Source organism: Gracilinanus agilis, chromosome 3 (assembly GCF_016433145.1).
Source record: "Gracilinanus agilis isolate LMUSP501 chromosome 3, AgileGrace, whole genome shotgun sequence".
NCBI lineage: Eukaryota > Metazoa > Chordata > Mammalia > Didelphimorphia > Didelphidae > Gracilinanus > Gracilinanus agilis.
The window spans coordinates 92,244,987-92,257,093 of NC_058132.1; the positions used below are offsets into that span (position 1 = coordinate 92,244,987).

Sequence of the window (12,107 nt, forward strand, 5' to 3'; positions counted from 1 at the left end):
GCGCCTCCTTTTCGGCCTCGGTGACCGCCCTGCCCCGGCCGGCCGGCTGCGGGGCCCATGGCGTGTGGGGGCCCGAGCCCCGGGGGGCTCGGCGGGGGCGGGGGCGGGGGCGGCGGGGCGGGGCTGGGGCCCGGGGCCGCTCTGGGCAGCCCGGCCCCCGCCTGGTACCACCGCGACCTGAGTCGTGCAGCGGCTGAGGAGCTATTGGCCCGGGCGGGCCGGGACGGCAGCTTCCTGGTGCGAGACAGTGAGAGCGTCCCTGGAGCCTTCGCCCTTTGCGTGCTGTGAGTCTCTGCTGGAACTCGGGGGAAGGGGCCGTGGGGAGGAGATCTTTGGGGTTCCTAAAAGAGTGGGGGAGGCCCAGTTGGACGGCCTTGGACCGCGAAAGTTGGGGAGGAGAGGAGGATCCCAGGACCTCCGGACTATAACCTGCGATTCGAGGACTGAAGGGAGGCTCAGTGGGTGTGTTGGCAGTCGGAGGTGCTTGGGCTTTAAGGGTGGGGGGGTCTGCACCAGCACCTGGGTAGGAAGGCAGGCCAGGGACGCAGGATAGATGGGCTCTAGCTGCTGTGGAGTGTTTGAACCCCCTGAAAGGGGGAGATTGAGGCCGGTACAAGGCTTTGTGGGACAGCCCTGAGACTGAATGTGGGTAAGGAGTGGAGGGGGGTGGGGTGGGGTGGGGTGGGGGACGGAGTAGGTAGTGCTTAGAGTGTGTAAGAAAGACAGCCAGGTAGGTGCAGAATGTGATCTTTTGGGAGCTCAGTGGGTGTTTATGTGGGGACCCAAAAAGAGAGTGGATGTGTGCCTACACACTGGGGGTTCAGAGTATGTGAATGTCACAAGTGGGAGACTCAGGGGCACCAGGAGGGTGTTTGTGCCTTTTGGTTGGGGAGGGGGGGAAGATAATGATGCATGGGTGGTCCTGGTGTCTGGAATGTCTCTAGGTCCATTAATTCTGTCGAGGTTAGTCATTTCATACTCTCTTGGGTTCACTGACCCCAGGGTGTCCCTCCCTTTCTTCTCTTACAAGGATCCAGCAGCTGCTTGGACCCAATCCCAGCCCCCCAAGTTCCTGGTGAAGCCACACTCCCTTTTGCCCTTCCTCCTTCCTCTTTTCCTCTGTGTGTGGTGTAAGGTAGCCCTAGTAGAATTTGCCTTATTTATAATGGGGAGAGAGCATTGTGAAAATGTGAAAGTCACAAGATGTCAGAATTGGAGGGTATAAGAAGGTGCATATTTGTGGAAACACACATATGTGTGTGTATGCAATTGTGTGTGTGATATATTAGGGGTAAGGATGAGTTCTTGTGTGAATGATACTTTCAATGAGAGTGAATATGTAAAATGGGATGTGGGAGAGTGTTTTTGATTTTCAGCATAAATTTTCATATGCTTTTGTGCTTGTATGTCAGGAAGATATTGGGGGGAGGCAGTCCGCTGAAGCCAGCAGATAGGACATATGTGAGTGGGGAGAACCAGGGGAAAAGTGGTTTTTCTTGTGGTTTTTTCTTCTCTGAGGTGTTGTATTTCTGGGGGGTGGGGTGGGTGCTGCCTCCATTTATTTCTTTTGTTATTTCTAGCTACCTTCTTTGTCACATCTTCTCTAAGGCCAGTTATATTTAGGATGATATTCAGGCTCTGAGTCCCAAGCTTGGTGAAGCACTGGTGTTGGGATTTAGAACTTTGGTTTCTGGGCTGGGCTTTGGGTTAATGTGAGCATCAATTTCCAAATTTAAGGCTCTTGCCCTTGAGTTTGGCTCTGAGCAAGTCTGGGACATAATAGTTTGGGGAATCTGAGGAAGCTGGCTGAGTTTTCCCTCCTCCCTCTCCCTTGCCTCAGCTTAAATCTCTGGGGAGTCTCCATGGAGGCCTGAAAGGCCTGTTCCTTGCCTCATCTGTGTTTCCCTTCATTCCTATGCCTTGAAGATAAAGTCTTTTTCCTTGGGTCCCTCTGGTGAGCTCTATGTGACTGATTCCCTGTCTCCTTCCCACTCCTCCCCCCACCCTGTCCCCTCTATTCCCTAGTTTATTTCCAGATCTTTTTTTCCCCCTCATCTCTGTTTTTTTTTTTTCCTCTTCTCTCACCTGAATACATGCACATATATTCACTGTCCCCTCTGTTCCCCAGTGGATACGCCTATCTCATTACCTTATTTCTTCCCTCACCCCTATAAACTCCCTGTGCCCCCCACCATCACCACCATCACATCCTCTTTTTTCTGGGGCCTGTAACCTCCTGCTGATGAGGGTGGGGTGGGGCTCAGTGTGGGTAGGAGACCCTTCTTGGACCAGCTGTCTGAATAGCGTGGATCCTGGGAGGGAAGTGCTTTAAGTCCCTGCCCTTTCCACCCCCACCCCAATATGTGTGATTAAGGCGCAGGAATGGGAAGATGAATATAACTCATCCCCTCTTTGAGAAGTCCCCTCCCCTGCAAGATGCCCGATTATAGGGGCTTAGGGATAGGCAGGTCAGCTGCTGGTGGAGAGTGGGGGACAGCTGTGATATGGGGGTGGGTAGAGCTAGACTTGTTGGCTAGGACCAAGGAGCCAGGGAGGCCAGGAGACTGCCTCAGGGTAGCTCTGTCTGCACGGGGACTTCAGTCTCCTTATTCCTATCCGAGAATGGAACCTGGGATGTCAGATTATCCCCTCTGCCTGGGTCCTATTCTGGGAAGTGTTGTGGGAAAAAAGTGGACCGGAAGAGATGGCCTAACTGTGATATTTCTCTAATCTTTCTGAATGTAGACATTTTCAGATTTGGTAGAGAGGTCAGAAACTAGGAATCCAGAAACCCGAGTGTGAAACTCTCCACGTGGCCTTGGGTCAATCTCCTGACTTCTCTGAACCTTAGTTTGCTCATCTGTAAAATGGGAATGATTTCCCTAGACACCCCCAAAAGAACTGCTGTGAGGAAAGTGTTTTGTAAACTTTGAAGTTTATTTGTAAGCTTGAAAATGTCCTGGGAATGAGAACCCTTGTGCTTGTGAGTTTGCAGACCTATTTTTATAGGTAGCCACCCCTACAGACACATAATCATACATGTCCATAAGTGGACTCATGGACCCATAGATACAAACAAAGCATGCCAAATAAATCTGACCATTTCAGTGTACTGAGGCACATTGATACACACACATAGTCACACACGAATACACATACACACACACACACATGCACATAGAAATAATGCTAGATATATCATTTGCCCTTTCAAAAGATCCTGACACCAAGGTGTCTTCCTGGGGCTATTGGTGTCTGGCTAACAGAATTGTAAATGCCCTACCCTCACAAATATGATACCCTCTGATGATTCTGGGTTAGAGAAGGCAGAAGGGCTGAGTTCTAATCCCAGCTCTGCTGCTATTTGTGATTTACTGGCTAAGTCCCATCTACTTCCTGTGCCTCATTTTCTTCATTGGTAAAATAAAGGAATTGGGTGAGTTGACTCCTCACTTAGAATCCTGATCCATGGTATAGGACCTGCTTCCTTCCCCTCCTCTAAAAAAAGCCCCCCTAGTCATTGAGTCCAGATCTGACTTTTGATGCTGCCAGCAAGAGCCAATGGAATGACAGCTGTCCTTTCCTTCTGCTCAGCTGTTGCCATTTGTCTGTCAGTGCCCACCCAGCACCTTCTGCCTCTGTCAGTCCCACCTCCCCAGCCCCAACTAGCCCATACCCTTCAAGACAAAAGTATTTCTTCTCCCCATTCACAAGCCTGTCTCTGGGCAAGGTTAAGTGAACAGGCCTGTCTCTCTTTCTCTCTCTGTCTCTCTGTCTCTGTCTCTGTGTTCTCCCCCCATACCTCCCTCCTCTTCTCTGTCTCTCTTGTCTCTCTGCCTCCCTATATCCTCCACCTTTTCTCTGTCTCTGTCTCTGTCTCTCTCTTTCTCTCTCCCCATACTTCCTTCCTCTTCTCTATGTCTCTGTCTCTGCCTCTCTCCACCTTTTTTTTCCTCTCTCTCTTTCTTTCTCTCTCTCCCTCATACCTCCCTCCTCCTCTCTGTTTCTCTCTCCAACTTTTCTTTCTCTCTCTCTTGCACACACAGAGAATGTATATTTATGCATGTATGTATATACATACACATATGCTAAACATGTTCACACACACATATAGTAACCTTTCCTGGGACTGTCCTGAAGTTTACCTGGTTGGGGGAGGGACATGGTTAGATGATGGTAGGAGAGTGTTTAGACAGCTGGGGAAGCTGACAAAGGCCCTGCCTGTTGCCTGGGGCAGCACAAACAGGGCATACTGCCTTCACCCAGCCTGGCTTCCTCCCTATTGTGCCAACATCTAGGGGGCTACATTGGAAGCTTACTCTGGTCTTTCTGTTTGTGGGCTTTTTTTGGGGGTGGTGGTGGCAGTTTGGCAGCTGGGGATTGGGGGCCCCAGTCCAGGCTGGAGGCCTAATCTTTTATGCTATTCATCCCTAACAGGTACCAGAAACATGTTCATACCTACCGGATCCTACCTGATGGAGAAGACTTCCTGGCAGTGCAGGTGGGAGATTCCAGTCAATTCTTCCTTCTTCTGTCTAGTAATGGGTTCACATCCACTTTAGACAAGCTGTGTGGCTTTGTGCAAATTGTTTAACCTTTCTAGACCTGTGCTTCTTCATCTATAAAGTGAGGAGGTTGGACTCAGTGGTTTTGGAAGTCCCTTTATACTCTCTAGATTGCTTTCTGTAGTCTCTTCTAGTACTGTGGTAATTCCTTCAACAAGTATTTTTTTTTTTAAACCTTTACCATCCATCTTGGAGTCATTACTGTGTATTGGCTCCAAGGGCAGAAGAGTGGTAAGGGTAGGCAATGGGGGTCAAGTGACTTGTCACACAGCTGGGAAGTGTCTAAGGCCAGACTAGGACCTCCTGTCTCTAGGTCTGGCTCTCAATCCACTGAGCTACCCAGCTGTCCCCTCAACAAGCATTTATTAAGAGCCTGCTATACGTTAGGCACATAGTCATCCCTTTCTCACCTGACACTGATTTCCTCTCCAGTACTGACTCCTCTCCTACCTCTTGCTTTTCCCCACAGTCATCCCAGGGCATCCCTGTGCGCCGCTTTCAGACACTGGGGGAGCTTATTGACCTCTATGCACAGCCCAACCAGGGTCTGGTATGTGCCCTTTTGCTGCCTGTGGAACGGGAGGCTGAAGTCCCTGATGAGCGAGACTACTCAGGTAAGTCTTGGTCCCTAAACTCATCCCTTTCTTCTCTGCTTGAATTGCCATTTCCCTTTCCCCTGCCCCACACCCTTTAGGGTGACAACCTAGAGATAGAGGCTCCAGGGGCTGGATTGGAGCTGGGCATTAGGCGAGCCTCTCTAGATAGCTCTGCTGGTTTTTTCAGATGGAGAGGATGAGAAGCCCCCATTGCCTCCTCGCTCGGGCTCTACCAGCTTTTCTGCAGGCAGTAGCAGTGGCAGTGTGGCTCGGCCCAGCAGTCCCCCACCAAGCCTGGAGACCTCCACTGCTTCTGCCACAGAGAGGTAAGTCCCATCTCTCTCCTTAAAAAATGACCTTTTTTGGGGCAGCTGGGTAGCTCAGTGGATTGAGAGCCAGGCCTAGAGACAGGAGGTCCTAGGTTCAAACCCGGCCTCAGCCACTTCCCAGCTGTGTGACCCTGGGCAAGTCACTTGACCCCCATTGCCCACCCTTACCAATCTTCCACCTATGAGACAATACACTGAAGTTAAGGGTTTAAAAAAAAAATGACCTTTTTTCACAGAGAAGTAAACTTCTCCTACTCTAACTCAAACACACCTGCCTCAGTCCCTGGAAATATCAGATTCTGGTACCGCTCCCAAAAAGATCCCTCCCTGTCTCTAGCTCTGGAGATGTGAGATCTGTCTCCTTTTCCCCCTGGCCCCCCAAAAGAGGTAATACTTCCCCCAGGTAGCTCATCTTGCCTGAAATTGCTGCTGCCCTCATGCTAAGGAGCCATTGACCGGAGCATTCTCCACCTTTGTGATTCAGGCTTCCACGGGGCAAGATGGGGTGGGAGAGGTGACAGCTGAGGAAATTGGGGGGGGGCCTCCTCCCCTGAACTTCACTCTTCTGCCCACTACAGTGCCCCCAATGGGTTGAGCACTGTCACCGTCTCCCACGAGTACCTGAAAGGCAGCTATGGGCTGGACCTAGAAGCTGTTCGGGGAGGAGCCAGCAGCCTTCCTCACCTAACCAGAACCCTGGTGACTTCCTGCCGGAGGCTACACAGGTAACCCCTTACCTTTGACCTCCCAAGCCTGTTTGGTCTTTAGTAATATTTCCTCCTCCTCTGTGCTATACATTCCTTCTGCCACAGACCAGAGCTAATTAGAAGAGCTGTCCTGGGGACGGGGAAATGGGCCAATTCTGCTGGGTATGAGATGGCAGGACCAGGAGGAGCAATGGATGAGAGTCAGAGGCAAATTTAGGCTTGATATCCAAGTCCTGTCTCCTAGACACCCGTTTTTATTTTTGAATTCAGCAAACATTGATTAATCACTTACCCCTTTTAAAGTCAGTGCTGTAGATGTGGAGACAAAAGTAAAAGTGACCTTGCCCTCATGGGGCCCTGGCAGTGGCATCCTCAGCACTTATTGCCTCCGGAGGGAAATACAGAATTCTCAGCCTGATATTTAGAACCCTCCATCATCTGGCTCCCTCCTACTTTTCTGATTTTATTTCATATTCTTCTGCTTGATATATTCTCTGTCTTAATCAAAATTCCTGGCTGTTCTCTCTGACAGTTCATCATTTCCTATCCTGCACAAATGAACTTGGTCTGGAATCCCCTCTTTTTTTAAAAAACCCTTACCCCTTTCATCTTAGAATCAATACTATGGATCAGTTCTAAGCAGGAGAGCAGTAAGGACAAGGACAAGGCAATTGGGGTTAAGTAACTTGCCCGGGGTGGAACAGCTAAGAAGTGTCTGAATCCATATTTGAACCTCCTGGCTCCCTATCCACTGAGCTGCTTAGCTGCCTTTCTCACCCCGACACTGAGCCGCTTAGCTGTACCCAGTGCCTTCCTTCTTTACCTGAACTTATTGGTGCCCCTAACTCTTTTTAAGACTCATTTCAAGGGATGCTTCTTTTCTTCTCTTCTCTTTTTTAAGAACCCTTGCCTTCTGTCTTAGAATCAACATTATAGGATCAGTTCTGTGATAATGAGATTAAATCTACCCTGCCCATCTTTAGATTTAATCACCAAAGGTGATTAAATTAACTTAACTTAGTTGGGTGGTCTGTGACCCATGTGTGCTAGAGTGACAAATCAGATTTTACTGACTGCCTCCTGGGTAGTCCTAAAAAAAGTGTTTGTTGTGGTTGGACACATAAACTAAGAGCAAGGCACAGAAAGTGAAGAAAAAGAGGCCCCTTTAAAAAGAGAGTTCAGTGAGCTCGGGTTTTTTCTTCTGGTTCCTGACTGGGACTTGAAGGAGCTCTGGACCTTGGAGAGATTGTTCTTAAAATCTTTCCTTTGGAATTCCACGTGGTGAGTATAAAGACTGAATCTTCCTGAATTTCTCTTAAGGAACTTCCTTTTTAATTGAGACTCTGTGACTGAAGCTTTTGCTTCATCAGCCTCCAAGGCCCGAAGGCCAGATTTCCCTCGCCTGAGGGTTAATTAGATCTACCTGGATTAAACTAGGGGATCCGAGCAAATTACCTAGTGTGTTAGATTACTTATCCTATCTTATCCTCTCTCTCATTTCCTTATTTCTTCTTCCTCTCCTCATTTGTAAATAAACTTCCATAAAAGTCATTTTGACTTGAGGTTATTCTTTAATTGGGGATTGATAATTATTCAATTCCCTGGCAAACAACCTTTTAAAATTTATCAAGTCAAGCCCCCTTTTTACCCCTTACATTTTGGAGACCATGGAGGCAGAAGAGTGGTAAGAGCAAGTAATGGGGGTTAAATGACTTACCAGGGTCAAACAGCTGGGAAGTATCTGAAGCCACGTTTGAACCCAGGACCTCCCATCTCCAGGCCTGGCTTTTTATCCATTGAGCCACTTAGCTGCACCTCTTTCAAGAAGCCTTTTGTTACTCTCTCATTTGCTCATGCTCTACCCCTAACTACTTTGCATTTATTATGTTGGGTTTTTGTATCTACTTATCTATGAACCTGTTCCCCCTTTCTCCCCCCAGTAAAATGTAAATTCTTTAAGGGTAGGTTCTGTTTCATTTTTATTTGTTTATGATCTTCATCACCTAGCATTGGCTTCACAGAAACTTGTTTAATGTCAGGCAAAGTTTCCCCAAAATAAGCATTCTCTCTAAGTGGAATGAGCTACCTTAGGAGGTGGTGAACTCCTCTTTAGGGATGTCTTTAAGCCAAGATTAAATGACTACTGCCTGGTGGGGATTTCTGTTCATATATGGTGGACTATTTCGATTGTAGGAATTTCTCTTCAAGCTATCAGGTCAGACTTGGAGTCAGGTAGACCTGGATTCAAATCCTGCCTCAAACATTAGCCAGAGACCTCGGGCAAATCAGTTAACCTCAATGGGCTTTGATTTCATCTTCTATAAAATGAAGGGATTGAATTTGGTGACTTCTATTTGGTGACCTCCAGCTTTAAATTAATGCTTATAATTAGATAAACTTTGTAGATCCTTCTGGCTCAGAGATTCTGTGTCTATGATCCTAATTCTTTCAATAAACATTTATTAAGTACCTGCTACATAAACTAGGCACTATGCTAGAGGCTAAAGATAGAAAGTAAAAAACAAAAATTTTTTCTGGCCACGGAGAGATGAAATGAGCCTGTTTGCCTTTTCCTTCCTTTCTCCTAATCCCTTGTAAGGTTTCTACAGAATAGCCCCAATTTTTATAATTTTAAAAAACCTCCCTGTGAAAGAAGTATTTGCGGCCCCATTTAAGAGATAAGGAAACTGAGAAGGAAATAACTGGCTCCAGGGTCAAATAAGTGATAAATTGCCCGATTAGGGCTTGAGCCCATTCTCTTGATTCCTAGCTTTGGGTTCTTCTATCCCATGGCTTAATCCTTGAACTTCCACTTCTCTTGACCACCCTTCCCTTTGACTGTATGTTTCTTTCTTCCCTTGGGCCCAGCGAGGTAGACAAAGTACTGTCTGGCCTTGAGATCCTTTCCAAGGTGTTCGACCAGCAGAGCTCGCCAATGGTGACGCGGCTTCTACAGCAACAGGTAGGACTAGGGCTAGGGCTGGAGAGTAGGGGTTCTCCTTCCTCCCAGAGGAGGGGTATTGGGATTAGGTCTGAAGTCCTGGGGAGGTGAGGATGGCTCTTGTCCTTTATTAACCTCTGGGGCCCTTCCTCTCTTCTACCTGCAGAGCTCAACACAGACAGGAGAACAAGAGCTGGAGAGTCTGGTCCTCAAACTGTCGGTGCTAAAGGATTTCCTGTCGGGCATCCAGAGGAAGGTGATCTGGCTTCCCTGCCCCTGGCTTGATCTTCATTTTATTTTACTTTATTTATTTAATTTAAGATTTTTTGGGGCAGCTGGGTAGCTCAGTGGATTGAGAGTCAGGCCTAGAGACAGGAGGTCCTAGGTTCAAACCCGGCCTCAGCCACTTCCCAGCTGTGTGATCCTGGGCAAGTCACTTGACCCCCATTGCCCACCCTTACCAATCTTCCACCTATGAGACAATACACCGAATTACAAGGGTTAAAAAAAAAAGATTTTTTAATTGATTAATTAAGAATATTTTTATATGGTTACATGATTCATGTTCTTTCCCTCCCCTTCTTTCAGCCCCTTCCTATAGCCTGGCTTGATCTTTTAATCTATCCCCTGACCTTTAAATCTTCATTTTATCTCTGACCAGTAAGCTGACCCAAGAGTCAGCCCCTAACCCTTACAGCTGACTTAATTACTACCTTGACTCTCTCTCCACAGGCCCTGAAGGCTCTGCAGGATATGAGCTCTACAGCACCCCCAACCCCACTCCAGCCATCTACTCGTAAAGCTAAGAGCATTCCTGTGCAGGCCTTTGAGGTGGGAGCAAGGTGAAGGGGAAGGATGGGGAGGGGGGTCCTGGCCTCCTCAGAGTAGTCTTAGTGGGTTCTGAGCCTGTTAAGGTGATAGAGGTGCTGGCATTTGGAAGGGGTGAGGGGTGTCTGTCAGTATGTCAGTACCTACAGCTCAGGTACACGGCATCCCTCCAGCCTTGACCATCCGGTTGCAGGTGAAACTGGATGTGACTCTGAGTGACCTCACCAAGATCGGGAAGTCTCAGAAGTTCACGTTGAGTGTCGATGTGGAGGGTGGACGGCTTGTACTGCTCCGAAGGCAGCGGGACTCCCAGGAGGACTGGACCACATTCACACATGACCGGAGTGAGTTCTAGGGAGAGGGAGAGAGGGTAGAAAAAGGCAAGGGAAGAACCCATAGGGCAGGGCAGTCTCAGGAGGCTTGGCCCGTTCAATTCAGCCTACCTGGGCCAGCTGGGAATAGAATATTTTGCTAGGGAGGGCAAAGTCTAGCCGGAGGGATGAGGCTCAAAGAACCATCTTCTGATGGTTGTTATGTACAATATAATTGACCTTTCTGGCTTACTTTAAGTTCCAACTAAAATTTCATCCTTTACAGGAAGCCTTTCCCAATTCTTAATTCTGGTGCCTTCCTTCTGTTTAATTATTTACTATTTATCTGGTTTATATATAGCTGCTTTTATATATTTGTTTGCATGTTTTCTGCCCTATTAGATTGGGAGCTCCTCAAGATCAGGGACTATCCTTTGCTTCTTTTTTGTATCTCCAAAGATGAACACAAAGTCTGGTACTTAGTAGGTGTTTAATAAATGTTGATTGATGGATAGTACGTGATAAGTGTACCAGGGGAGTCTAGGCAAAGTGCTATGAAGTTGAGGTGGGGAGGGTCTGGTCTGCTGACCCATTAGAGATTAGGAAAGACCCTTTGTTGCAGATGGCATTAGAACTTTTGGAGCAAGAATTCAGCTTGTGAAGAGGGAGAGGGAGACCATTCTACTAAGCACAAAGACCAGTGAAAAAAAGCATGAATGTGAAGAGAGCAAGAGGAGAGTTCTTAGGGCAAAGTCAAGGCTAGTTTGGCTGGAGTCACATGAAATAAATGCAGTTGGAAAAGATTGTTAAAAGCATCAAATGCTCTGCCAAGGAGTTTGAAGTGAGTTGTTTGAAATGTGTTGAAGTATTTTGAGCGGAGGCAGTGAGGTGATACAGTGGATAGAGCACTGGACCTGGAGTCAGAAAAAAAAAAGTCTGAGTCCAAATCTGGCCTCAGACACTTAATAGCTGAGTGACCCTGGGCAAGTCACTTAATCCTGTTTGTCGCAGTCATTTTCCTCTACTGTAAAATGATCTGGAGAAGGAATTGGCAAACCACTCCATTATCTTTGCCAAGAAAACCCTAAATGGAGGTCACACAGGACTAAGTCAACAGGACTAATGAACAACAACAAAATTCTGAGTGTAGGCATTATGAATAGATGTTTCGATAAGAAGGACTATACTTTTGGTTTATAGAGACAGACAAAGGCTTAGAGGCTGGAGGATCAAGATTCAAAACTATCTCTGACACTTATTAGCCAAATGATCCTAGGTAAATCATTTAACCTCTATGTGGCTCAGGCTTTTATCTAAGAACTTATAGAAGGCTTTTGTAGGATCTCCAGTCCTTGCTTTTACTGATGAAGAATCCTGAGTCCAAGGAGATAAAGTAAATTGCCCAAGGTCATACAGATAATAAGATAACACAAAGGTGGGATTTGAACCCAGGTCTGCTGACTTTAGAGCCAGGCCATTTTTCTACAGGAGCACTCTGCTTTACCATTTGTAATCTGCATTGATGGACTGATTTTCTGACATTGATAAGAAAGTACATCTCTAAGATGTGAAAGGTGGATTGGAACTGGGAAGATCAAGGACAGGAGGACCTATGAGGATAATGTTTTGGTGGTCTAGGCTGGTGGTAGTAAGGATTTATATTAAGGCAAGAGAGGAGAGAGGAGTGACTGAAGACTCATTTCAGAAATGGAATCCAACAGGACTTGGTAGGTAACTGGTTGAATATAAGAGGGGAGGGAAGGGAAGGAGTCTCTGGTAACCTAAGATTGTTTGAACAGGCTGAATAGTAAGTTGACTGAAGTCAAAAGC

The 12,107-nt window shown here is 47.2% G+C and overlaps 1 protein-coding gene across 1 annotated transcript in view; it reads left to right on the forward strand.

Annotated features, from left to right (window-relative positions):
- The first annotated feature begins 57 nt into the window (after positions 1-57).
- INPPL1 (inositol polyphosphate phosphatase like 1) overlaps positions 58-12,107 on the forward strand; it is a 35,477-nt gene continuing 23,427 nt past the window's right edge. The window contains exons 1-9 of the mRNA XM_044668907.1: positions 58-284; positions 4,438-4,501; positions 5,035-5,179; positions 5,349-5,487; positions 6,069-6,215; positions 9,066-9,159; positions 9,305-9,394; positions 9,871-9,969; positions 10,160-10,310. Of these exons, the coding sequence (XP_044524842.1) occupies positions 58-284; positions 4,438-4,501; positions 5,035-5,179; positions 5,349-5,487; positions 6,069-6,215; positions 9,066-9,159; positions 9,305-9,394; positions 9,871-9,969; positions 10,160-10,310 (1,156 nt within the window). The remainder of the gene's footprint in view (positions 285-4,437; positions 4,502-5,034; positions 5,180-5,348; positions 5,488-6,068; positions 6,216-9,065; positions 9,160-9,304; positions 9,395-9,870; positions 9,970-10,159; positions 10,311-12,107) is intronic.